Here is a 25,920-nt window from a genome sequence, read left to right on the forward strand (position 1 = left end):
AAACGTTTCCAACAGCTCCTGGGGCATATGGCATCCTCTGCGGCGGCCGCGCCGCTGGGGTTGATGCATATGAGACCACTTCAGCACTGGCTCCAGACTCGAGTTCCGAGACAAGCATGGCGCCGCGGCACGCACAATGTGAAAGTTTCCACTACCTGCCGCCAAGCCTTCAAACCCTGGACAGACCTCTGCTTTCTAAGGGCAGGAGTACCCTTGCAGCAGGTGTCCCGACGTGTTCTGGTTACGACCGACGCTTCCAAACTGGGTTGGGGCGCCGTGTGCGACGGGCGCGCAGCCGCAGGCCGGTGGAACCGAGGCCCGCTGCGCTGGCACATCAACTGCCTAGATCTGCTGGCTGTTTTTCTTGCCCTAAAGAGGTTTCTTCCGTTAATTCGGGGCAAGCACGTCCTAGTCAGGACAAACAGCACCACGGTGGTGGCCTACATAAACCGCCAAGGCGGAGTACGCCCCCTCCACATGTCACAGCTCGCCCGTCGTCTCCTCCTTTGGAGCCAGAAGCGACTCAAGTCACTGCACGCCACTCACATCCCCGGCAACCTCAATGTGATAGCGGATGCGCTATCAAGACAAAGCTTGCCCAGTGGAGAGTGGAGGCTCCACCCCCAGTCGGTCCAGCTAATTTGGGACAGGTTCGGCAAGACCCAGGTAGACCTGTTTGCCTCCCAGGAAACCTCCCACTGCCCGCTCTGGTATGCCCTCACAGAGGCTCCCCTCGGGACAGATGCTCTGGCGCACAGCTGGCCCGCGGGGCTGCGCAAGTACGCTTTTCCCCAAATGAGCCTTCTTGCACAGGTGCTATGCAAGGTCAGGGAGGACGAGGAGCAAGTCACTCTGGTGGCCCCCTACTGGCCCACCCGGACGTGGTTCTCGGGTTTTGGGCTCCTCACGACAGCCCCTCCCTGGCGAATTCCCCTGAGGAAGGATCTTCTTTCTCAGGGACAGGGCACGCTCTGGCATCCACACCCAGACCTCTTGAACCTCCACGTCTGGCCCCGGGACGGGACGCGGAAGAGCTAGCCGGCCTACCACCGGCCGTCACAGACACTATCAACCAAGCCAGAGCCCCTTCGACCAGGCATCTTTACGCCCTAAAGTGGAGTTTGTTCGCAGACTGGTGTTCTTCCCGAGCCGAAGACCCACAGAAGTGCGCGGTTAGGTCAGTGCTCGTGTTTCTACAGGAGAGGCTGGAGAGGAGGCTGTCCCCCTCCACCCTCAAGGTGTATGTGTCTCACTTAGGCAGTTACAGCTGCCTCAGTCGCCGTGCTGTATGCTTCCCCCCTCTACGAGGCTGGATCTACCACCGCACCAACTTTTCCACATAGGTCCTAAGTTAGGCCATCTGATGTATTTGCCACTAAAATTTGCCTCCTCTCCCGGGTAGGTGTGGCCTCCGCAGGGTCTTCTCTGCCCTGAATGAGGGCTAAGACCCCCTTCCCTCAATGCGTGTAAGGGCCCCGGCCGTAGTTGCTCTATGCGAGAAACATAGAGAGAAAAGTGTCCCAGCCAGGCTGGCCCGTTCCCATGTTGGCGGCCATCACCTTGTTCCCCCCTCCAGGGTAACGATAAGGAGTCTGATGGCTTAAATGGGGCATTGGGGAAGGGTACGTGCAGCCTGATACAGTTGGTCGTTCTGCACGTAAGAATACCTGCTCGCTCCTGTATCAGCAGTTCACGTACACAGCTAAGCGCATGGCACTTTTTAAGTGGACCCCTAGTGTTGCTTCTCTGACACAACGTGGAGAGAGCGACAGAAGGGGAACGTCTAGGTTACGTATGTAACCTCCGTTCCCTGATGGAGGGAACGAGACGTTGTGTCTCCCCTGCCACGTCGCTGAGCCGAGCCACTGTTGTGGCCAGACCATTTCCGGCTTCTCAGAAAAATCCTGAATGAACTCCCGTATTTGTGCCGCTTAAATACCCGTATGTCCAGGGGCGGGACATGCAAATACTGGTTGTCAACTCTCATTGGCCTTTTTTCATAGTTCAGAGGTGAATATCGGCGCTCAAGAGAGACCCCTAGTGTCGCTTCTCTGACACAACATCTCGTTCCCTCCATCAGGGTACAGAGGTTACATACGTAACCTAGACGTTCTCTCTTGGACTCTCTGGGACTGTTGGCTCTCATCCTACTCGCCCGTGTTTCAGCTGCTTGAATACGATTTTCTTCTCTCCCATTGTTCATTGTTTGGTAATGTAGTATATTTGTTATATGTTTCTCTGTTTAATGTTAATTTCTGTACAGCATGTTTGAGCTTTGGAAAGGCGCTATACCAAATAAATGTATTATTATAATTATTATTAATCATATTGATCTACTGACACAGAAATCATGGCTAGTTTTAAAAGTAATCAATAGCTCTTTGATATCATCTGATGGTGGAATCCCCAAACTACAAATGCAGGAACTGATTTTAGACTGTGTCGAGATTAGACATGGTTCTCAGATGACTTAGTGCAAATGAAAATATTGTGCCACTTCATTAACATAAATTACACCCACAGTTTGCGCACATACACCCACAGATAGCACAAAAACACCCACCCACGGCCACTTCCACTTTGCTCTGGCAGGGAAATCGCGTTCTCTAGAACATTTGATAAGACGTTGCGCACGGTGGTTGAGCATAGCGCTGTGGCTAGTGAGGTCAAGAAAATAGAGACAAATGTGTGTGTGTTGAGCAGGGTGTTAAACATGAATACACTGATAGCACAGGCCATGCTCACACATCCAACAACCAGCTATCATGGGAATGGGTGTACACAGGAAAAGAGGATCCTGGTAAATGGAGCAAGGCAAGGTGTGGTCACACACACAGGATATGCAAGGTGCTGAGGATCAAGTCTGTGTGTGTGTTAGAGAAAGGCTAATCAATATGGGCCTGATCCAGTGTGGACATGTGCATGTGTGTTTTTCATAGTCTTGGCATTAATACATTAGAGCATACTACATCTAGTATGTAGCTGGATGTGTCTCCATTGCAGTAAAACCTATCAACTGGGACTGACAGCAATACGACCCCCGCAAAAACACTTACAGGTCAAGAGTCACAGACTTTGGAACATTTTAGCACAGATGGACAATAGTGGATGACCCATAATGTTTTGCAGCTTTGTAAGTCATGTCATTCTGACAGTGAATAGACTGCTCCACTGAAACCTTACACCATGTCCTAACAAGGTGTGACACGAACAAGCAATAAGCGATTAAAGCTAACCTTACTCATTTTACGCTGTCATTACTAGATGCGAGTGTTCCGTCAAGTTAAGTCATTTTTATTTGTAGAGCACTTTTCACAACAAACATCGTTTCAAAGCAGCTTTACAGAAAAAGATGCTGTAATGTCTTAAAGTCTTCACTGATCAGTTTAAATGAAAACATGATTGAAAATCACGCTTCATAATTTGTCTTTAGGCCCCAAGTGAGCAAGCCAAAGGCAACTGTGGCATCGTGATTTTAACAGATTCCCTCTTATTTGTATGTGCTGGACAGCTACTGCAGCCACTTTGGAAATTATTTTATTTACAAAAAACATGAATTGCTTGCTATTAATATTTTTTGTTCTAGATCTAACTTCCGACATTTATATCAGAATCAGAAAAATTTGAATCAGCTTTATTGCCAAGTATGCTTACACATACAAGGAATTTGTCTTGGTGACAGGAGCTTCCAGTGCACAACAATACAAAAGCAATACAAAAACAGCAGCAAGATATAGATAATTAAAAAAAAAAAGAATAATAAAAATAACTAATTATACATATACGTACATACACTCAGACACACACCTTCATACTATTACAAATCCGTTATATAAAGAACAAAAATACAGTATATTATGTACAGTGCAATGTATGTAATGGCAGAAGTGGATATGTTGGATAATATAAATAGACTTAACTGTGTATTGCACATAATTATTACTCAATGGGGCAGTTTTAACTGTTCATGAGATGGATAGCCTGAGGGAAAAAAAACGTTTCCTGTGCCTGACAGTTCTGGTGTTCAGAGCTCTGAAGTCAGCCAGAAGGTAACAGTTCAAAAAGGTAGTGGGCTGGGTGAGTGGGGTCCAGAGTGATTTTACCAGCCTTTTTCCTCACTCTGGAAGTGAATAGTTCTTGAAGGCGGGGCAGGGGGCAACCAATAATCCTCTCAACAGTCCGAACTGTCCTCTGTAGTCTTCTGATGTCCGATTTCATTGCTGCACCAAACCAGACAGTTATTGAAATGTAGAGGACAGACTCAATGACTGCAGTGTAGAACTGTATCAGCAGCGCGTGTGGCAGGTTGAACTTCCTCATCTGGCGAAGGAAGTACAACCTTTGCTGGGCCTTTTTCACAATGGAGTCAATGTGTGTCTCCCATTTCAGGTCCTGTGAGATGGTAGTGTCCAGGAATCTGAATGACTCCACTGCTGCCACGGTGCTGTATAGAATGGTGAGGGGGGGACAATGTTGGGCTGTTCCTCCTAAAGTTTACAATCATCTCCACCATTTTGAGCGTGTTCAGCTCCAGGTTGTTTTGTCTGCACCAGACAGCCATCCGTTCAACCTCCTTTCTATATGCAGACTCGTCATCTCGGATGAGGCTGATGACAGTGGTGTTGTCTGCAAACTTCAGGAGCTTGACAGAGGGATCCTTGGTGGTGCAGTCATTGGTGTAGAGGGAGAAGAGTAGTGGGGAGAGCACACATTCCTGGGGAGAACCAGTGCTGATGGTACAGGTGATGGAAGTGAATTTTCCCTGTCTTACAAGCTGCTGCCTGTCCATCAGAAAGATGGTAATCCATTGACAGATAGACATGGGAACAGGGAGTTGGTTTAACTTAGTCCGGAGAATAGCTGGGATGATGGTGTTGAAAGCCGAGCTTAAGTCCACAAAAAGGATCCTTGTGTATGTCCAGATGTTGCAGGACATGATGCAATCCCATGTTGACTGCATCATCCACAGACCTGTTCGCTCGATAAGCAATTGAAGGGTCCTTCAGGTGGGCCAACACCAGTCTCTCAAATTACTTCATGACCACAGATGTCAGGGCAACAGGTCTGTAGTCATTAAGTCCTGTGATTTTTGGTTTCTTAGGGACATGGATAATAATTGAGCATATGAAGCAGCATGGGACTACACACTGCACCAGTGGTTTATTGAAGATCTGCATGAAGATGGGAGCCAGTTGGTTAGCACAGGAACAAAGGCACACTGGTGAGACGCCATCTGGGCCTGAAGCCTTCCTTGACCTTTGCTTCGGAAAGACACGGCACACATCGTCTTTACAGATCTTGAGTGCAGGTTGTGTAGCAGGAGGGGGGTTGCAGGAGGTGTTAATGTTTGTGTGAAGTGAAGGTCCGAGTGCGTGTGGGGTGTGAGATTGGGCCTTTCGAATCTGCAGTAGAACACATTCAGGTCGTCAGCCAGTCATTGGTCCACCACAGGGTTGAGGGTAGGAGTCCTGTAATTAGTAAGTTGTTTTAGGCCACTCCACACTGATGCAGGTTCGTTAGCTGAAAACTTGTTTTTCAGCTTTTCAGAGTAACTTCTTTTAGCCACTCTGATTTCCTTATTCAGTGTGTTCCTGGCCTGATTGTACAAGACTTTATCCCCACCCCTGTAAGTATCCTCTTTGGCATGACAAAGCTGTCTGAGTTTTCCTGTGAACCATGGTTTATCATTGTTGAATGATAAAAAAAATCCTAGTAGGGATGCACATGCCCTCACAGAAACTGATGTATGATGTAACAGTATCTGTGAGCTCGTCCAGGCCTGTAGCTGCAGCTTCAAAAACACTCCAATCAGTGCAGTCAAAGCAGGCTTGTAGTTCCAGCTCTGCTTCATTAGTTCATCTCTTTACAGTCCTTATAACTGGCTTTGTTGATTTTAATTTCTGCCTGTAGGTCGGAAAAAGATGAACCAGACAGTGATCAGAGAGTCCCAAAGCTGCACGTGGGACAGAGCGATATCCATCCTTTCTTGTTGTGTAGCAGTGATCCAGTATATTCCTGTCTCTGGTGGGGCATGTAATGTGCTGTTTGTATTTGGGAAGTTCACGTGTGTGAATAATAAAGAATAATAATAATAATAATAACTGAGTCCAGGTAATGTTGTTCTGTGTCTGTGATTTGACCAGCCAGCTGTTGCAGCGCTATGTTCCCAGACGCATTTGGAGGAATGTACACCCACACCTGAACGGCTTATAGTTAATAAGGAGCGCTTCCAGATTAGGACAGCACATCCTCTTTAACGTTGTTACATCTGTACACCAACTTTCATTGATGTAAAAGCATGTTCCACCACCTCTCGTTTTCCCCGTTAGCTCTGCGATCCGCTCTGAACAGCTGAAAGCCCGGCAGATGTAATGCGCTGTCCGGAATGACTTCACTCAGCCAGGTTTCTGTGAAGCACAGTGCAGCAGAGTTTGAGAAGTCCTTATTAGTACGTGTGAGGAGATGTAGTTCGGCAGTTTTGTTGGGAAGAGAGCGGAGATTCGCTTGATGAATGCTTGGCAGTGCTGTTCGAACGCCGCGCTGGTTTCCCTCGCCTGCGTCTTGTAGCACGTTTAAACAACACAGCTGCTCCTCCGACTAAAATGTCCAGCAAAATGTCTGAATATTCAAAAACAGGGAAAAGATTATCTGGTATGTGCTGCCGAATGTTCAGCAGTTCTTCCCTGGTAAAACTGACTGGAAAAAGACAACTAAACAGAGGACAAACAAACAAAAACAACAAAAGATCAAATGTCAGTTTGTGATCTTTCTGTTCTGTGGCCTACTAATTAAATCATGTTTAGTTTCTAATCTTTTTGTTTCTAACCATGTACACGATTGCAGCATTATACAATTGTTTTGCTGTTCTAAAACAGCCCATGCTAAGCAGTGGTGACTGGTGTTTTTCAAAAATGGAGAAGCACAGACTATAGCACAGACTAGTTTTTGGTATGCACAAGGTTGCCTCCAAAAGTCGCTCAAACTACTACTAAACCAGTGAAATTTATTTACAATAATTATTAACCAAGCTAAAAACAATGTTTTTCCCCCAACAAAATAGGCAACATATCTGTTTAAGAAAGCCAAAATAAATGTGTTACATCAGATTGGAAAATATCGGTGTAACAATTCAAGGATGGAAAAGGAGGAAGTTGGGGCGGGCTTGACAAACATGTACACCCTTAATAAACACTTTTCAGTGTATATCAAATCAAAAACAGCCACTGCTTTTCAGCCAGCTACGTATGAACATAAAGACACACACTTAGACAGGATTCGTGCATCTCTCTCCCTTGTCTGCTGCTGTCTCCTCTCCTTAAATACTCCCACCACCCCTCACTGGAAAGCGAGACCGGTGTGACACACAGGTGGAACTCATTCACCACTTATCTTCCCAGACTTGCTCTGCCCAGATGCTGCTTGGCCCTGCCCTGCTCGCCACATACCCCAATCTCCAAACTCAGGTCAGGGAATTCTCCAGCCTGTGACCTATATATACACATACACATACACAGATCAGCCAAAACAATAAAACCAACAGCCTAATATAGTGTTAGTCCCCCTCGTGCCACCAAAACAACTCTGAACCGTCAAGGCATGGACTCCACAAGACCTCTGAAGGTGTCCTTTGGTATCTGGCACCAAGACATTAGCAGCAGATCCTTCAAGCTCTGTAAGTTGTGAGGTGGAGCTGCCTAGGACATGTTGGTCCAGCACATCCCATAGATGCTCAATCGGATTGAGAAATTTGGAGGCCAAGTCAACACCTTGAACTCTTTGTAATGTTTTTAGATTTTTAGAGTGTGGCAGGCCACTGCCATCAGGGAATATCATTGCCATGAAGGGGTGTAAGTGCTCTACAACAATCTTTAGGTAGGTGGTACGTGTCAAAGTAACATCCACATGAATGCCAGGACCCAAGGTTTCCCAGCATAACATTGCCCAGAGCGTCACACTGCCTCTGCATGCCTGCCTTCTTCCCATAGTGCATCCAGCTGCCATCTCTTCCCCAGGTAAATGATGCACACGCACCCGGCTATTCACATGAACAAATAAAAAACATGATTCATCAGACCAGGCCACTGTCTTCTATTGCTCCATGGTCCAGTTCTGACACTCACATGCCCAGTGTAGGTGCTTTCAGCAGAGGAGAGGGGTCAGCATTGGCACTCTGACCATTCTGTGGCTACGCAGCTAGCTGTGATGCACTGTGTTTTCTGACACCTTTTTACCATGGCCAGCAATACGTTTTTCATCAATTTGTGCTACAATAGCTATTCTGTGTGATCGGACCAGATGGGCTAGCATTCGTGAGCCTAGGTCGCACATGACCCTGTTGCCGGTTCACCGGTTGTCCTTCCTTGGACCACTTTTGGTAGGTACTATCCATTGCATACAGGGGACACCCCACAAGACCTACCGTTTTGGAAATGCTCTGACCCAGTCATCTAGCCATCAGAATTTGCCCTTGTCAAAGTCGCTCACATCCTTACTCCTGCCCATATTTCCTGCTTCCAACACATGAAATTCAAGAACTGACTGTTCACTAGCTGCCTAATATATTCTAAACCTTGACAGGTGCCACTGTAACTAGATAATGTGTATATGTGTATATCAGTATGTGTGTATACACATGTAGACATGCCTTTAATAAATCATATCTGGAGTTTTTCTTTCACTTATGCTCTGCCTTTCTGCACTCTTGTCTGAGTGAGCGGGTGGAGTCATTTAACCAAGGCTGAGCGACAACACCCTTACCATTAACTTTCCAGGGCTTAAGAGAGGCAACAGAGTCAAGAATAAATGATTTGTTAAAAACCTCAGCCAGCTCTGCTGTACCCATATCATGAGACAGAGAGTATCTGTAGAGAGAGGTGAAGTCACCAGAGTTAAGCCAGGTCACAGTAACAAATAAAAAGTAATGAGCGTGACATAAAAAGTGATTTAAGATAAATATTGTTTGATATTGACCTTGCATTCACTAACGCAATCTTCATTGTGAGAGGCTCCATGATATTAGCAGAGTTAGTAGTTGAATACTTCAGCAAACGGAGATAATAATGATAACCTCTCAGATTCACAACAACAGACAAAGGCGAGGATGCAGCATGATGAAGTCCAAATTACCGGTATGTTGTAGCTGTCTGGGAAACAACCGACAACCTCTTGTTCAAATTACGCAGAGATCCTTCATGTGCATACCGTGGACGACGTGTAATTCCCAGGGCAGCACAATGATTATAAATTCCAGCAGGAAGACGATATGAGGAATTCAAACAATGTAAATCCATGGATGAGTAAATAAAAGGCCATATTGGGAAAAATAAGTCTGTGTCCGGTGCAAAGCAGCATGTTACAAGCAGCGGATAGTAAAGATCACTCAAAAAACTCCAACAAACCAGAGCGAGAAGCAAAAGATAATCCATCACTACCAGCCCATCTTCAAACCCAGATTGAGTGTCTGTGTTGGAGCACACGAGGTAGAGATCAAGCAGCCTGTTAAGGGCTCCAATCTGGCCTGCTAAATAACCAGCAATGAGCGAGAAAGTGTCCAATTACTCACAGGTAAGCCAGAGTTTACCGGGTAACAAGGTGGCAAGGGCAAGTTAGGCTAGTGTAGTCTTTTTGCCCAGATGGAGATAAATATTCAGACCAACACCGAACGCGATCCAAAACCGATGAAAAGACATCCTTCCATAAAGAGACAAACATTTAACGAAAGGTTGCTCCAAGCATAAAAAACACATCAAAGAGACCAGAGAGCAGCAGCAGACAAACACGCCAGCGTACACTCAACCGGATCAACCGGAAAGGCATTGTCTTATATCAATTAGGATCACTACTTTATTTAAGAATGTGAAATGTCTGAACAATAGTTGAGAGAATTATTTATTTTAGCTTTTATTACTTTCATCACATTCCCAGAGGGTCAGACGTTTACATATAATTTGTTAGTATTTGGTAGCATTGTCTTTACATTTTTTTTTACTTTTTGGAGAGCTTTCTACGAGCTTCTCACAATAAGTTGCTGGATTTTTGTCCCATTCCTCCAGACAGAAATGGTGTAACTGAGTCAGGTTTGTAGGCCTCCTTGCTCACACACGCTGATGTCTTGAGATGTTGCTTCAATATATCCACATAATTTTCCTTCCTCATGATGCCATCTATTTTGTGAATGCACCAGTCCCTCCTGCAGCAAAGTAACCCCACAACATGATGCTGCCTCCCCCATGCTTCACGGTTGGGATGGTGTCATTCGGCTTGCAATCCTCACCCTTTTTCCTCCAAACATAACGATGGTCATTATGGCCAAACAGATAAATGTTTGTTTCATCAGACCAGAGGACATTGCTCCAAAAAGTCCGCTTTTTGTGCCCATGTGCACTTGAAAACTGTAGTCTGGCTTTTTTTTCATGTTATGTCGATATAGGACTTTTACAGATACTTGTCTAACTGTTTCCTCCAGCATCTTCACAATATATTTTGCTGTTGTTCTGGGACTGAATTGTACTTTTCGCACCAAACTACGTTCATCTCACGTACAAGGACCTCTGGAAGATAACTTCTTGGAAGATAACTTCCTTCTGCTCGGACAATGTTTTTTTTCCCGCAGGACAATATTCAATGCCACACAGCCAGGTCAATCTAGGTGTGGATTGAGAACCAGTGGATCATGACCTGGTCATGGCCAGCCCAATCTCCAGACCTGAACCCCATTGAAAACCTCTGGAATGTGATCAAGAGGAAGATGGATCAAACAAAGCAGAGCTTCTTTAATTTTTGTGCCAGGAGTGGTATAAAGTCACCCAACAGCAATGTGAAAGACTGGTGGAGAGCATGCCAAGACGCATGAAATCTGTGATAAGATAAATCATTCGTATTTTGTTGTTTAAAAATGAAAAAAGTACTTGTTTTCTTTGCATTATTCAATCTATCCAATTTTTCAATGGAGCAAGGACCCTGACATTGTTCTTTCCCTGCTGTCCATGACCCACCAGTTCAGAAAAACTGTACAACATCATGTGAATTAAGTTGAGGGAGATGCCTTGTCATGATGGAACAGTTGAAGTCCTCCTTGCTTCACGCCGAGGTTTATTTGTGGTATTGGAGGAATTGTACATAGTTTCATTAAATGCTGCCAGGAGCAGCAATTGATTCAAATAGATTAAATAACAGATTTAATAAATAATGACAATGACTTCATTGAAATATGCATAGCCCCTGAGTGTCATAAAGAAAACAAACAAGTGTCACTTAATAGGATTAGCGCAGTTCTGTCATTTCTTGTTCTTGTTATTACTTTACAATTGCTAAATTTGTATTATGATGTCATTAATGCTGTGTACTCTGCTCTCTGTTGTGTGTCAGTCCACAGCTCATATGTTTTGGTGAAGAATTACTGGATCTCAGTCCATATTTGGCAAAGAGCTCTAATGATGTGCTCTGTGTGTTCTGCTTTCTGAAGTTTGCTTGGATTAATGCTGATGTTGACACTCTGTCTGTGTTATAAAACTGAGAAACACTGCTATTCAAAATGACTGGGGGTCATGAGAGAAGTAATACAGTTCTTTCAGGAAATTATGTCACAGCAAAATTTCATGCTATCCATCATCAAACAAGTGGCAAGCAGAAAGGAATTAAATCCCGAAAATATATTTAGTTTCCTGCTATTTAGCAGATGCATTTCTGTTGAAAAGTACAGCATATTAAGATATTGGTCCACTAACCTATGTTCGCACCACTTGTAGTTGTTTGAGTCATTTATATAATAGTTCAAAAGCTGTTTCTGAAAATTGATTCCTTAAGAATTTCATAAGCATTTCTTGTTCTTTTGGTATTCTATAGTGTTTATGGCAAGTGAAGCATGAGATAGTATTTATTCTTACTGGTTTTTGTTTTAGGGCATTAAGTCATGTTAAATGTTTTTAGTATTTTATAATGTCCAAATAGACTGCCTTCTGATGTCAACAACAAAGCAATATGGAAAGCATTTTCTCCTCCCTTTTAAAAGTTAATAAGCCTGTTTATTTTGCTGTCCTGAATTGTATTATTTGCATTGTCCTTTTTTCCTCTGCTTTCCACACAGCACAATAGACTTATGACCCATTTTTGGGGCGCAACCCACCAGTTGAAAACCACTGGTATACAGCAACACCAAAGATAATTTGGGCAATTTTGGACATTTAAGTCACATCTAAAAATGTATGAAAAGAGCAATGTCATGAGGAATCAAATTTTCCTTTATATTTTCACATATAAGAGGTCTTTCTACTATATATATATTGTAAATTTGCAGAACTTATTGAAACCATGCTGCTAAAACGTCTCATTCTCTACTTATGCAACTTCCCTACGTCATTTGGGGGCCCATTAATTCATGACCACCTCTACAGCTCAAAAACATCACCTACTAAATCACGGCTACTTCACATCATCGTACCCTTGGCCCTACCCACTGTTGCTTCAGTTCGTATACTGAGAGTGAAGGACAAACAAGGCCTACTGTGGGCTACTAACTATTCCTGAATGCCAAAGGGGACCCGCAACCCCATCATGGATGCGTTCTTTCTCCCATATGTGGTATTTTTAAATGTTGGTGTATGAAAACGTGCTGGATGGACATCTTTGACCATTTAGATACGTTTCCTAAGATGAGCATTTCAGTGCAAGAAAATACTGGAAACTGGATGTGTGTGTGTCTAGTTTACACAGTGCTTTGGACTATGTACAGTATGTGCGTCATGTCTTTAGCGTATTTCAGCATGGATCGCATGATTTTCCGACAATTAGCATGGATCGCTCGTGAACATTTATAAAACCATTCAAGCTTTGCAAAGGAACTGTTATTGACAGGGTTGCCAGATGCCAGCAAGGTTTTCCAGCCCAAAACCTCGTCAAAAACCGCGAGAATGCACAAAAAACCGCCCAAATTTGTTTTGGCTTGTTTCTCGCTATGGTTTCTCGTTCAAACACATGATAGTCAATTTTTATCCACCCACCCAAACCCATTTTTGCCCGCAAAAAAGATTGCAAAACCGCCCAATTGGGCGGGAAACCGCCCAATCTGGCATCCCTGGTTATTGAAGGATGGGGCAGTTAAAAAGACCCGATAAACAGTAAATACAGTTCCATGCATGAATATTTCAAATGTCATGACTGTTTGATAGTTTATAGTGCTGACTCCCTGTTTACACCAGCCGCGTCCATTGACGCGACGCAACGGTTTGAGGCTGTATACACTGGGCGCATCAACACAAACTTTCTAAACTGTTTATTTGTGTTATTGGCAGTATTAGCACCAACAAAAGCAGTGCAAAATGGAACCGGACATCTGTTTACTGTCAGCGCAACACGATGCGCCACAACGGACGCTTCCATGGTAGACAGCATCATTGATTATAATGGGTTCTATTGCTTTTGATGCGATGTGACTCGTGTCTGGTGTAGACAGGGTTAGAGTGTTAACAGTCGTGCTTGAGATGAACAGTTTAATGTATTCAGATGCGATATGTTGGTTTTATAATCTTGTGGAGCTTTTTCATTTTCTTCAGACTGAGTTTTAAAAAATGGCCGAATTTGAGGTGCTTAGGCCATAACTGAGCATTTCAGACAGAAGGTGGCAAATTATCATATATATTACTAAATCATGACTGTTTTAATGAAAACAAAAAAAAATCTTTACCAACATTATCAATGGACCTCATGGAAGATAATAAAACAATAAAAAAAGAGCATTTCATGACCCCATGAATGTTATTGCATTAGATATTTACTGTTAGAGATTTTTTCAGAACTAACTTCACTTTCTTTCTTTTTCAGTTCTTTTTAAACAACATGGTCTGGTGGCAGTTAATTTAAGTGGATGTATGAAGTTCACACAAGTGCCCTAGCAGAGTAATGTTTCTAAGCATTAACTAAGTGCCTGTTCTACTAACATTTGACAACCAGAAAGTGTTTTGGGGCCTCTGAACCCATAATGGAACAAAATTTGATTAAACATCAAATTAATCCCACATCTGTTAAATTATTAATTTGGTTGTAATCATGTTTACTTATTTCTGTACCAATTTGGACATGTCTGGACACTCGCACACACACATAGGGTCTTTTTAAGCAATAACCTATGTAGGCAGCATATTTATCCAGATGTTTAAATAAATTGCATTTGATTCTGTAGTGAGGAGACATTTCCTAAAGCCCAGCAGATGTGGAGGTTAAAAACATCCACACAAATAAACATTCTGTTTCTCATGGAGCATTGAGGTTTATTACTAATTCAAAAGCCCACCATTGTTCACTGTACTCTTGCGTTGGATGGCCAGCATGGTCATCACATAGACTTAAGCACTGGTATATATTTATATATAAAATTATTTTGGGTTTTCTTCCCTCGTATTTACAGCAGTATAACATTCAAAAAGGTGTATAGAATTATGGTCTTCCTTCACAAGATTATTATCGTTTAAATATCCCGAAAGTCCATACAATTATGGGTAAAAATGTGTTATGCTGCTCCATTTGATTGGAAATTAAGTTTTAAAGAGTTGGTCTCTGTCTAAATGAATTTAAGGGTATCTTAAAAGATTTGGTTTAGGATTCACCTGAATGTAATTGTTTTAAGTGATATGTGTACATTTTTTATATGTAATTATTTGTTTTATGTTTAAAGGAGACCTATTATGACCCTTTGTACAAGGTAATCTAAATCTCAGGTGTCTCCAGAATGTTTCTGTGAAGTTTCAGCTCAAAATACCCCATGCATCATTTATCATACCATGTTATAAATGCCTCTTTTTTTTGGTGGAATCAAAAACACTCTGTTTTTGTGTGTGTCTCTTTAAATGCAAATGAGCTGCTGCTCCTGCCCCCTTTCTGGAAGAGGTCTGTGCCTTTACAGCTTGTGCTTCAGTTACTACAGCAACAACAAATCAGAACCTGACTGACAGTGTAAATACCGGAGTTCAGTCATACATGTATGATATATATAAATGTATATCTGTTCTCTGTGAATACAAACAGAGACAATGGTAACTTTAGCTACATTAGCCGTGGAATCAGCTAACAAGCACATTCGGAAAGGCGATTTGCAAAAATTCCTGAATATAAAGATTGATAATTACATCTTCAGGATATAAAGCTGGAACAAAAATCCTAAATCCTAAAATCTGGTTTGAACTTCATCTAAGTTACTAAGATAATGAACAAACACAATCTGTTTCAACTAACAACACACAAATTATTGTATTGTTCTTGTACATACTGAATACATCATTCAAACATTCACAGTGTAGGTTGGAAAAAGTATGTCAACCCCTAGGCTAATGATGTCTAGAAAAGATAATTAGAGTCAGAAGTTTGCAAACCCGGCATCCAATTAATGAAACGAGATTGGAGGTGTGATATGTGTGATTTATTCACAATATGGTAACATCCGAATCCAAAAGTAGCTACCTCGTTGCCTTGCTGGCCTATGAGTCAATGACTTAACAGACAGCGTTTTCCTATGAAGGTACCTCTGGAAACTGGATTGGACAGGCTTCCTAGGCAGTGCTACGTCACATTGTTGCATTGAAAACCAGCATTCATTAAGTCAAAACCGAACCACAAAGGTCTAATAAAGAGAGTTTTGGCGATAACCATGCGTATGCTAATACTACTTTGTTGCTAGAAATGGAATCAAAAGTTTAAAAATATTTACATTTATACACAAACAGCAATAAACTGCCTCTATGGACGCCATTTTCTTTCTTCAGTTCAACCGTTGTGGATCCGTATGCACAGGATTGTGGGATTTGATAGGCAGTGAAGGATACATTAAAAAATCAGTCAGATGAAAGTATCTCAGTAGACAGGATGTGAAGAGAACATTGGATTTGGACGTGTCTTGGTCCCTTCCTACCTCCGTATACAGCCTCCGGAGGCAGCATTTACCTGGTTACGGACACAGCCTATATGTGTGAATGTGTGCGTCTGTGTGTGCTCTTACCCGAGTGTGCGTACGTATATGCATTTTAAGGCCGTCGTTCTTGCTGAAGGCCTTGTCACAGTATGGACACTGATAAGGTCTCTCCCCTAAAGTCAGACAAACAAAAACAAATGTATCAGACCTTCAGAAGACATCTGACACAATCCACAGTACAAATGCAAACATATCTAGCGAATATAAGCTGTCTAACATTTTATGAAATATACAGTATTTATATGAAATACAAATGTAAATTGTTTTAGGTCTTTGGAAATATAGAATATGTATGATAACATGTTTATGGGTAAATCATCCTGAAAATTAAATGTATTATTAAAAACTAAACAAAGCAAATTCATTCTATTTTAATTCTACTTAAATTCAAATGTTTCAAGTAAATACGAATTTAAAAAGGATTTCCAAATCAACTCTGAATGTCGCACTACCTTGGATGTGCTTTGAGATACTTTGAAGGTACAGCCCTGCACCATAAGGCTGGACCTTAAGGAGAAACTTTCATAAAAATGTGTTTCACGTTTTTGTTTCCACATATCCAATGCTTAGTTTATGTCTGTTTTGTATCCCAGGATCAAGTACAGCTTAACTGGGGATTCATGGATAGAGCTGCATATTGATATTACAATCAGATATTGCATGTATGTATGCATGTATGCAAACAGAAAAGACTTTAATCTTTGCTCTTCAATTAATGTAGTAAATATATAAGCAATTTTGCCCAAATGCCATCTGATTTTTGGCTACATGAAGTCTGGAATAATATGTCCACAAGGAATATTAAATATGAAACAGGATTTCCAAATCAATACTCTGTGCCTCCTTACGATACCACTTTTCCTCTACAGAAACGCAAAATCAAACCCACAGGAACTCTGTATTGTGGTTAAATCTCCACCATCTCGAACCGGAGTGACCTGACGTGGGTGGGGTCACTTAAACCCCACCCCCCATTGCATCAAAGCATTGCTGGTCAGAGTGGCCGAGATACCATCTAAGCGTGCTCAAAGTATCACCACAAAAGAGGAGTGACACGCTGTCAATCAGAGAGTGGACGCACACGTGGGTCTGCTTTAGATAAAACTGATCCAGGTTGCAGATAGCAGGGTAGTTGTGATAGCATTCTACAATCCTGCACTATGAAGTCACTTACAAAACACAGCTGCATTAAAGGCTCAATTCTGCACTTCTGATTCATTTATTTATTAGTCTGAAAACACTACTAATTAGCAAAATAACTAGTTCAGTTTTCAGTCAGACAATCTGTTTTCAATTGGTTTGGTTTCAGGACCCAGATTTAAAATTGGACAACAATTAGCACCAAACACCATTCCAAAACTGTTTGATTGGACCAAGGGGTCAAGAATTGGCAAGGAGGAAGGAATTGGTTAAAATGTATTTGATAGAGCTCTGTAACTGCAACTGTTATAGATACAAATGATCTCACTGGTACCGCTTCTGTTGCTCTGGCTTGTTGTGAAGGAATTATTTAGTCTTACAAGGACAGAAAATATCAGGCTCACATAACCGTGAGATCAGCAATCGCTAGAAGGAAGTTGAAAGAAAATCAGGCACGTGAAACAAAGCTCTATTCTCATTACAGGCCTTTCTGGGCTAATTAAATAAGGGTTCTCTGGATGGAGAATGACTCCCATTGGAATTAGTAATGCGCCTGGCAATTGGAGCAGCCCCACAGAGAGATGTGAAATGGCGAATCATAACTTAATAAGATGCTGACTTTAGAGAGATGCCAATTGCTGTGTTCCTGTGTGTTGATTGTGCAACAATCTGTTTTCCAATTCACTTTCTTGATAATGCAATCTCTTGAGGGAAAGATTGTTGGATTAAAAAAAAAGTGGTGTAATTATTAAGTATTATTAATTAGTTAAACTAACAGATTGGGCAAGGAAAGCTTTTTTGCTGCCCTTTGAAAAATCAGGTTAATTAGCTCAGCTTCGAGGAGGAATGCTCATGACATCGTTCATGAGACAGCTCACCAAACGAATCTGTCGAGATGGTACAAATTATCCGAAATTGTGTTGATTTGATGGTGACAAGCTTCCATTGTACTTCCATAATCTGGCTCTAATGCACAGTGCAAATATAGAAAACTAAAGCCTCATATGTAACCCAGTGAGCATATTTATTTTTAATGGAAATTCTGCTGCTTCCACATCCTCCAAAGCAACTTCCTGTTGGGACCCACTGTCTCAATCAACCCTAATCTAAGAGATCAACTTCATATTGGCATTCACCCTTGGATATATTAACTGATTGACCCTCTTTTGGCTTCAATAATCTTCCCCAAACTTTCCTGTAATTGCGGATCAGACATGCACAAAGGGGGAATTTCGCACCATTGCTTTTTACAAATCTGCTTCAATTCAGCAATATCATTGGGATGTCTGGTGTGCATCTCTCTTTTTTTGAGGTCATGCCAAAGCATCCCAAGCGGGTTAAGGTACAGATTGAGTCCCTCCAGAAGGCATAATTTCTTCTGCAGAAGTTATTCTGTTGTTGATTTACTGCTGTGCTTTGGGTCGATGTCCTGTTCAGTGTTGGAAATGACTGAGAGCTCTCACTTCATGACAACATTAATCCAGCTAATCATAGTCAACTCTGTAATCACACATTGATAGTATCTTTATCACACTATTATCTCCTTTCTCTTGGGTTTTTCTAACAAAACGACAGGGCACTACATGTTTACCTGACCACAAACACACTTTACCAGATTCTGCAGAGCTTTCGTGCTGGAAAAGCCTAACGCTTTAAATAGTTTTACTGTTTCCTCATGTTCTTTCTCAGATCAATTCTCTGCTAAAACTTACTATGTCATCTCTGCTCCATACAAAGTTCATGAAAAATACTACATCTCTGGCCATGCCACTGTATCAGCACTCACCAACTCTATTGCATTAATAACATTACTGCAGGCAAAGATGGTGGTATTGCGGTTTGACACATGCATAATTCCCCAAGAATCCCAACAGGAATCACTGCCAAACATTCACCGAATAATTCAATATTGTTTAAAATTAGTAATTTTAAGGACCCACGAAGTTACAATTTACGGGACCACCCACCGCCACCCCCAATCCAAACACTGGTCCTATTGCATTACCTTACTTCTGTTTAGCTTCAATCGGCCTGATAAACTTGGTAATTTTTTTAATTTATAATAGCAACTGTCTAGGCCCTGAGGCAGCAAAGTCCTCACTCAGCAAAAATAGAAACCTGTACACTTTCTTATCCCCATGTAACTCTTTAGGATTTTGTGGTTTCCTCCTTTGGCTTTGGTCTCATTACTCAGAGAAAATTTCTGGCATACGGAAACCCCCTGACTGTTGTCACAATTGCCTCCGTTGAGGTGATGTTGATGCATCTTGCATGCAAGCGGAGTTCTCTCTTGCATCTTCCATCTAGAATATCATGATTGGTTTAAAGGTCGGCGTGTTGATAAACAAGAAAATGTATTTTACAGATGTTTTTGGGTACATCTAAGGAGGTCTATATGAGAGAGCTATCTGTTAGCATTCCTGTTCATCTAAAAAACAACCATCTGCTGGAGAAACAGTATTTGTTTCAGCAGAATGGGCCATTGTGGCATCTACCAGCAGGGGTCAACTGCTAACCAGCCAAACCATGACCCACCTTGCATACATCAGTAGGGGATCAGTCATTTATGTAACAAGAATTGTATTGGGTTAAAGCTTGTCATTTTGCCTGAATGACCTCTGTAAAAGACATTAAATGAGGGATCCAACAAGACGGTGTTTAGCACCGAACTCCGGGTCGAGGGATTAGAGCATCTGTCAGGTCTCTTAAACATGGATTAGCTCAGGACAAAAAGAGCCTGTCCTCTCATGCGCAGATGGTAGTGAGAAGAATAATTACTGACATCACTGGCTTAAGTTCTCTCTCTTCTTCCACAGAAGAATCACCACCTCTTAATGGGAGTCTCCAATATTTGGAGACATATCAGATATGTCCACTCTCCTTTCCTCTGGATCTTGGCCTAAATTAAAAGTGTTTGATTCTGATGTGTGAACTGCCACTTGGCTCTGCCAGTCACACTGGACACGTTCTTGTAATCTTTCAGACGGATGTCACATTTAAAAAAGCATATAACGACCCCTGCATTCCGTTGCATTCCTGGCTGTAATTGACTACACAGTAAAAACGATATAGTATGCCAAAAGCAGTATGTCAATAGAGTAGTATGCCCAAATCCTCAGTATTCATAAAACAGTAGAAGACAAGTACATATATGACCTTCTACATTTGGTGAGATTCTGAAGTGCACATCCACTAAACACTTTGCTATTTCATAATGCTACAGGAGTTAAGATGTCAGATCCAAAATGCTGAATTTTAAGAAAAAAATCGAAGAACCACGAGTCGGGTGGCTCTTTTCAACTGTGAGTGCTATTTATACCGAGAAAGTTGTTTCTTTAGGTTACATTTCACTAGCTTAACAAAAACCAAAGTCAGTTATTTTCATGGTTGTTGTTACTAAGACATAAATTCACGGGACAATGCCCATGTTCCCATATTTAGTATGTCCGGGAATGTATTCAAAATACTCACCTGCATACCTAAGGATTGTACTATTTAACAAACTATATTGTTTATGAAATGCAAGACAAACTCTGACAGTATGTGAATTTGGGTGCAGCTCATGTCCAGTGATAATGGTTTTAAACAGTGTAAATGACTCTCTCTTTAAAGTCATTTGATTTGATTTAAGTGGTCAACAATAGACCAAATAACTTCAGAATGGGATTTGTTCATTAGTGGTGTTTGCTAATGTGAGCACAACTATTACTATTGATTAGGGTTATGTGTAGGGTATGTTTATGTACCCTAATGTGTTAAATGTACCTCTTTGTTTTAAACTTTGGTGTGTAACTCATCCTGCACTGTTTGTTTTGGACATGAATGACAACTAATGTGGCTTGATGTGGAGGTGTGTTGCACTTTTTTAAATTAATTGTGATTTTCACAGGGTGGATGATAAAACAAGTGAAACAATGTAATAGATTTGCACAGAAGGAGGGACCAGAGTCATATATAGGTACCACAATTTCAGAGACTTGGGTGTGGGCTCTTTTGACTTAAGTCAGTAAGCAGCCACCAAAAACACCATATCAACCACCCATAAAACCTTAGAAACCACCTTGTACTCTCCTAGCAACCACACAGAACAACTTGGCAACTGCAAAGCAACACCATGGCAAACAACCCACTATTCCTTAGAATAGTGTCAGTGTCTTTTGCTCAGAAAAACACCACTCGTATTATTTTTTAAGAAAATGCACAAATCTAGTTACTTAATACTATATCTAGTATTTGATTTAGCCATGTCGCTGAAAAATCCCTATCTGAGATCCTGATGTGTGTGAGCGTATCTGTGTGTTGAGAGGGGGCTAACTGGTTTAGCATGTGTTGTAACGGGACACCCTCTTTGTGTGACCCGGGTGTCTCTGCTCTCTTTCCAGATCCCCAGTGGTGCCCTGTGGCCCCAGACACCCCCGTCTGCTAATCGATCCATTTGGCACCCCCTCTCGAGTACGTGTGCGTGTGTGTCTGGTGAACAGATGGTTGTCCCTGTCACATGCCAAGCATTATGCTGGTGTTATGCTGAGATCTTTGTAGCTCAGGGCTTTCAGTATGAAAGACATTAGGCCTGTCCATCATACACTATCTTGGCTTCATCTTTCTCTTCTAACATTCAAAACAGACACACACACACACACACACACACACACATTTACACATTCATATACACACGCACTGTAAATCTAGGACTGAATGCCATTGGGTATAGACCACCAGACTGGAATTGTGCTGTAACACAATATTGATTGTTTTTGACCAATAAGCGATTGACTTTGATAAATCTCAGACACACCCAATAACTGCACACTTGACCTGCTGATTTCTGACAGGCCTCAAAAATGATTGCTGATTCAGCCACACATGCTTAACATTACCATGTATGCACTGTATTCTGTACAATTACACACACACACGCACCATCCTGCATGCATACAAAGGAGGTCTATATAATACAATGGTATAAACCTGGTATGATGTATAATACTATTCTCATTTATTTCAATGGCAATGCTCGGCTTGCAGAGGACTCCCCAGAAGTACATGATTTACCTCTGCCACCTTTGATCAAGGTCTTAAGTTTTGAAACGTTCTCAACATTTAAAAGTGTTTCAACTTCTAAAGATGCATCTTGAGACCCCTGCGTTCTGTTCCATTATGTTGTGCTCAGTCCAGCTGTTTTTGAATGCAGAAACACACTGTGGCAGGGTGGAGGGAGGGGCCGGGTCGTGATTATACACACCCGGTCCCTTATCAGACTAATTAAGCCTCCGAGAGGGATAAAGGCAGATGGCAGACTGTGGTGCGACGAGAGAGAGATTGAGTTTACGGACATGTCCGTCGTGTGTGTTTGTCTTTTGATTTAAGTTATTCATTAAAATATTGTTTATATTGCCAAGCCGGTTCTCGCCAGCTTGGCAATATAAAGGAGGAGGGATGCCCGTTGCGGAGTCCTTGACACTACCGTCCACACAGGGGAGCGCTGCTGCCATCCACCAGGGGAGGGAGTAGACAGACCGCCCGCCCGGTGAAAGGCCGCCGCGAGGCTATTGGGGACTGGACTCCCCGACCGCCTGGAGTGATGGAGACGCTGCCAGGGGCGGAGGAGAGCCCTGCCATCCCCCAGAAACGCGGAGGGGTCGGAGGAAGACCGCCGTCCGCGAGGGGAGGAGGGAAGTGTTCCCCGACCGCCTGGAGCGGTAGGGCCGCTGCCAGGGGCGGAGGAGTGTCCCCACGTGTCGCCAAGAACGCGGAGGGGTGTTCTGACCGCCGGGGGTCGTGAGTCTGACTCCGGTCCACCCGGGGAGAAGCGGCTGTCGTCCGCCTGAGAGGGTGGAGAAGTGATCGAGGACCATGCGACGGTGTATCGGAGAACCGGCGAGTAGGTTTTTTTTTTTTTTTCATTTCTCTCTCCTCTCTCTCACTGCTGCTCTGCGTTGGCCTTTTCCCTCTCGTTTAAATGTTAGTGTTTTTTTGGGGGGGATACTACACTGTAACAGGAAGTACCCCCCCCAACATTTTTATTATTTCTGTTTCACTCCCCTTGTCCCCTCACTCGTCCAGGTATATGGGGATGACCTGCCGGCAGACCAGGCTTAAAGAACACCCTCCCCCAGGGAGGGAGAAAACAAGGGAGGAATGTGGCAGGGTGGAGGGCGGGGCCGGGTCGTGATTATAAACACCTGGTCCCTTATCAGGCTAATTAAGCCTCCGAGAGGGATAAAGGCCGATGGCAGACGAGAGAGAGAGATAGTTTAAGGACATGTCCGTCATGTGTGTGTTTGTCTTTTGGTTTAAGTTATTCATTAAAAGATTATTTATATTGCCAAGACGGTTCTCGCCTCCTTCCCATTGAACTCCTTTACACACACCCTGTGTGAAGGTCCCATAAGTAACACTCCTGAACATGTCTGGTTGACATAACCCTAAGTGGAAAAATTTGCTTGCTTTCTGTTGCTGAAATTCAGCAGCATTCAGCGCAGTAGAAATGTTTATATCAACACACATACAGTTCAACACTACAAACACAGTTCTACTGGAGTGGAAGGGTTTCACTTTCCAGATGTGCAAAGCTGGACGGACAGTGTGTGTGTGTGTGTGTGTGATTGTCTAAGTAAGAAATGTTAGACTACTGTGAGGACACAGGCTCCTGCAGCGAGAACATCCTGAAGAAATACCCATCACTAAACACAGTACATGTACACACAGTACATATATGCCTCAACTTCCTTTAACATTATTAGATACATGTGCAGATCTTCCTACAGCTGTGCTGTAACATTCTATGCAGCTATTCTACATCTGAGCATCATAAATATGCTACTCCAGTCTTATATGGATACACCTTTGTATCTTCAGTGTTTATATTCTGCTTGAAATAATTTATCAGATGGACAGCAGTCTCATAAATCAGTGAAAACCTAGTCTTGCAAAGCCAGACTTTTGACTATCGGCATACAATGTAGTACACTTTGCGGCTAATTCTGTCCAAGGCCTCATTTACACCTAGCATTAGAATGCCATTTTTAGTGATCGGAGTTCTATCGGATAGCACTTAACTATATTAAATGCCACATGTAAATGTACCCAAGACACATTTAGGCCTTTTACACCAACAGGTACGGGGCGGGTTCAAGGGCAGGTTCTCTATACCATCAATATTAAAACTCAACAAAAATGTCAGACATCAAAAGCATTCAGGAAACAAGCACTGCGATATGGCCTTCTACAGAGATCCAAGATAAACTACAGAGATCGTGAAGGAAAAAAACATCTACAATGAGAAACAATAAATGCAATAAATGATGCATGCCAGCTTCAATCAGATGATTGACCAAATCATAAACAAATTGAAAACCTTAAAGAGAGTAAAGGGACCATAAGAAAGACCCAAGCAAAAGTGGCTGTGGAGGGAGCAACGATGGAGTCTGACCATCGTTGCCATTAGACATCAACCAGCCAGCCAGCTAGCTAACTAACTGGGACATTGAATTTGGCACGAAAACCATCACCATTTGTGCATTAGTGCATTAGTGTGGATGTGCCCTTAGAAAGAAAGATCGGCTGAAAGAATAAACTATAACCTACTAAAAATATCTCTATCTAGTATATATACAGTATAAGACCCGAGTGAATTTGACAAGGGCCAAATGTTATGGCCAGATGGGTCAGAGCATCTCTGAAATGGCAAGGCTTATGGGGTGCTCCTGTCAGCAGTGGTGAGTACCTACATACAGTGATCTGAGGAGGGAAAACCACAAACCGGAAACAGGGTGTTGGGTGCCCTAGGCTCATCGATGCGTGAGGGCAACAAAGGCTATCCCTTCTGGTCCAAACCGACAGAAGGTCTACTGTGACACAAGTCGCAGAAAATTTTAATAATGGTGTAGCAGATCGGTTCTTTATGTGGAAAACAGGAAGCGGGAGCCAGGTGAACAATCCATTTAATTAACACTTTTCAGTGTATAACAAAACAGGGTGCTATTTAGCACCACCTAATAACATGCACTGCTTTTCAGCCATCTACGCATAAACATCAAGACAAGCTTCGTGCTTCGTGCTTCTCTCTCCCTCTCTCTCTCTCTCTCGAACTGCAGCTCCTGCTCCTCTTTATATCTCTCCCGGCTGATTGCAATTATTCTCCCCCAGCCGTCCCTCCTCATCGCTCAGCCACGTCCCCACGCAGATGGTTACAGGAGGAATGTGTTACAACACAGTGCATCGCAACCATCTGCATATGGGGCCACTGCAGACCAGTCAGAGTTCTCATGATGACCCCTGTCCACCGTCTAAAGCACCTACAATGGGCATGCAAGCGTCAGAACTGGATTTTGGAGCAGTAGAAGAAGGTTGCCTGGTCTGATGAGTCCTGTTTTTTTTTTTTTTACATCATGTGGACAGTCGTGTACATCATTTACCTGGGAATTGATGGCACCAGGATGCACTGTGGGAGTACGACAAGCCAGTGGAGTGCGTGTGATGCTCTGAGCAATGTTCTACTGGGAAATCCTGGGTCCAGCCATTCATGTGGATGTCAATTTCACATGTGCCACCTACCTAAACATTGTTGCAGACCAGGTACGTTGGAGTGGTGGCGTCAATCAATCCCCACAGCCGCCACCACCATTATGTCCTTGAGCAAGGCACTTAACTCCAGGTTGCTCCGGGGGGATTGTCCCTGTAATAAGGGCTCTGAAAGTCACTTTGGATAAAAGCATCTGCCAAATGCATAAATGTAAATGCACACTCCTTAATGGCAATGGTATTCCCTGATGGCAGTGGCCTCTTTTAGCAGGATGATACTCCCTGCCACACTGCACATA

The 25,920-nt window shown here is 42.8% G+C and overlaps 1 protein-coding gene across 1 annotated transcript in view; it reads right to left on the reverse strand.

Annotated features, from left to right (window-relative positions):
* The window catches only part of prdm5 (PR domain containing 5), a 103,571-nt gene that overhangs the window by 25,406 nt on the left and 52,245 nt on the right, over nt 1-25,920 (reverse strand). The window contains exon 14 of the mRNA XM_052092101.1: nt 15,986-16,071. Coding sequence (XP_051948061.1) covers nt 15,986-16,071 — 86 coding nt within the window. The remainder of the gene's footprint in view (nt 1-15,985; nt 16,072-25,920) is intronic.

Source organism: Xyrauchen texanus, chromosome 25, assembly GCF_025860055.1.
Source record: "Xyrauchen texanus isolate HMW12.3.18 chromosome 25, RBS_HiC_50CHRs, whole genome shotgun sequence".
Lineage (NCBI taxonomy): Eukaryota > Metazoa > Chordata > Actinopteri > Cypriniformes > Catostomidae > Xyrauchen > Xyrauchen texanus.